Below are 1,886 nucleotides of genomic sequence, written 5' to 3'. Positions count from 1 at the left end.
TAGCAATGAGTCCCTTCTAAGTACCTTGTACAGAGGAGTCCTCCCAAAGATTAGGATGCTTCTTGACACAGCCTCCAATGGCAACTTTCTGAATAAGAATGTGGAAGAAGGATGGGAGTTGGTAGAGACCCTTGCTCAGTCAGATGGTAACTACAATGAGGACTATGACAGAACAGTGAGCTTTGTCTCCAATGATCAAGAGGACAAGTACAAGAAAGACTTGAAGATGGTCAATGAGAAGCTAGACAAGATCCTCCTTAGCCAACAAAGGACCACTAATTTTATTGGTGAAGAAGTGGTTACTGTTCAAGATGGGGAGAGTGAGTTTGCTGAGCTCTGTTATATGCAGAACCAAGGAGGATACAAAGGCTACAACCAAGGAGGAGGATTCAAGCAACACAACCTCTCTTATAGGAGCACTAATGTAGCCAATCCTCAAGACCAAGTCTATCCACCTCAACAGCCTCAACAGCAAAACAGCTATGTACCTAAACAACAACATCAAGTGTTCCAGCCTCCATTGTGTCCCCCTCCAGGGTTTCAGACCTCCCAAGGCCAGGAACAAGACTTAAGAGCAATGATGCAACAATTGTGGATTGGACAAGCTAATGGGCAAAGAAAGGATGCCAATAAATTTGCTGAACTTAACCAGAAGATAACTTAACAGTACAATGATCTTAACCTGAGGTTTGAAAAGAGTGAAGTATATGGAGAGCAATCTTGCCTCTACTTCAGCTCCTAAACCTAACCAACTCCCTAGAAAAGCTGTTCAAAACCCAAGGGAGTTTGCTGCAAAAGCTGTTCTTGTCCATGAGAAAGATGTCACTGAGGACAGTGAAGTTCAAGCTGGGGAGGATTGGTCATTCCTTAAAGCTCGTAGTACTGATTGTGCAAAGCAGACTGGATCCGGTAGTGAACTCGACCACGTACTCGAACAAGCACTCGACCGAGTGCATGATCGAGTGGTCGATCGAGCTGAAGGAATTGAAGCTGTTAAGCCTACTAAGTACATTCCTCCTGCTTACAAACCGCCTTTACCATTCCCAGGACGTTTCAAGGCACAAACGATAAGGGAACTAAGGGAAATCATTGAAAAAGGAAAGGATGGCTTTGCAACAAGAGGAGGAGAAAGCTTTGAAGGAAGAGGTTGTGATTGAGAAGAAGGAAGTGATGGTCATAAGTAGGGGCAGAGGGAATTTCCGGTGGAGTAGGTCCGGGATAATCCTTTATTCCATAGTGAGGTCATCACTGCTTACCAAGAAGAAGAGAGAGGTCCTGCTTTGGAATAGTATGCTCCATATCCTCTCTATCAAGATTTTTTACTTGAGATGTCAAAGAAGAGGGCTCATGACCAAGATATGAAGGATTTGAAAGAGATTGGGAAGGTTATTGTCCCAACAAAGCTTGAAGATCCAGGCTCATTCAACTTACCTTGTTCCATCAGCTACATGCACTACAACAAGTGCCTTCGTGACTTAGGAGCTTCAGTGAGCTTGATGCCATATTCAGTGGCTGAGAGGTTGGGGTATGAAGATTTCAAGGCCAGCAACTTCTATGTCAGTCTAGCAGATGGGTCCAAGAGGGATGTGGTTGGAGTGATTGAAAACCTCCCAGTCAAAATAGGAGAAGCAAGGATCCCAACTGATTTTGCAATCATAAGCATGGAACATGAGCCTGAAGATCCTCTTATCTTGGGAAGGCCATTTTTAGCCACAGTTGGGGCTGTAATTGATGTTAAGCTGGGGACTATCAAGCTCCACCTGACTAAAGACTTCACTATGAAGTTTGACATCAACAACCCAACTAATCTGCCCTCCAAATATGATCCACCCTACACTATCAAAAGAAAAGGGGATCATGAGGTCTCAAGTGAGGAAACACCTTGA

General features: G+C 44.2%; 1 protein-coding gene across 1 annotated transcript; it reads left to right on the top strand.

Moving 5' to 3' along the window:
• The first annotated feature begins 1,358 nt into the window (after window positions 1-1,358).
• Window positions 1,359-1,886, top strand: LOC104754651 (uncharacterized). The gene has a single exon (XM_010476881.2). The coding sequence runs from the start codon at window positions 1,359-1,361 to the stop codon at window positions 1,884-1,886; it is 528 nt and encodes a 175-aa protein (XP_010475183.2).

This window comes from Camelina sativa, chromosome 12 (genome assembly GCF_030686135.1).
Source record: "Camelina sativa cultivar CO46 ecotype springtype chromosome 12, ASM3068613v1".
Taxonomy (NCBI): domain Eukaryota; kingdom Viridiplantae; phylum Streptophyta; class Magnoliopsida; order Brassicales; family Brassicaceae; genus Camelina; species Camelina sativa.
Note: the sequence above shows the minus strand (reverse complement) of the source record. Positions and strands in the feature narration are given on the sequence as shown.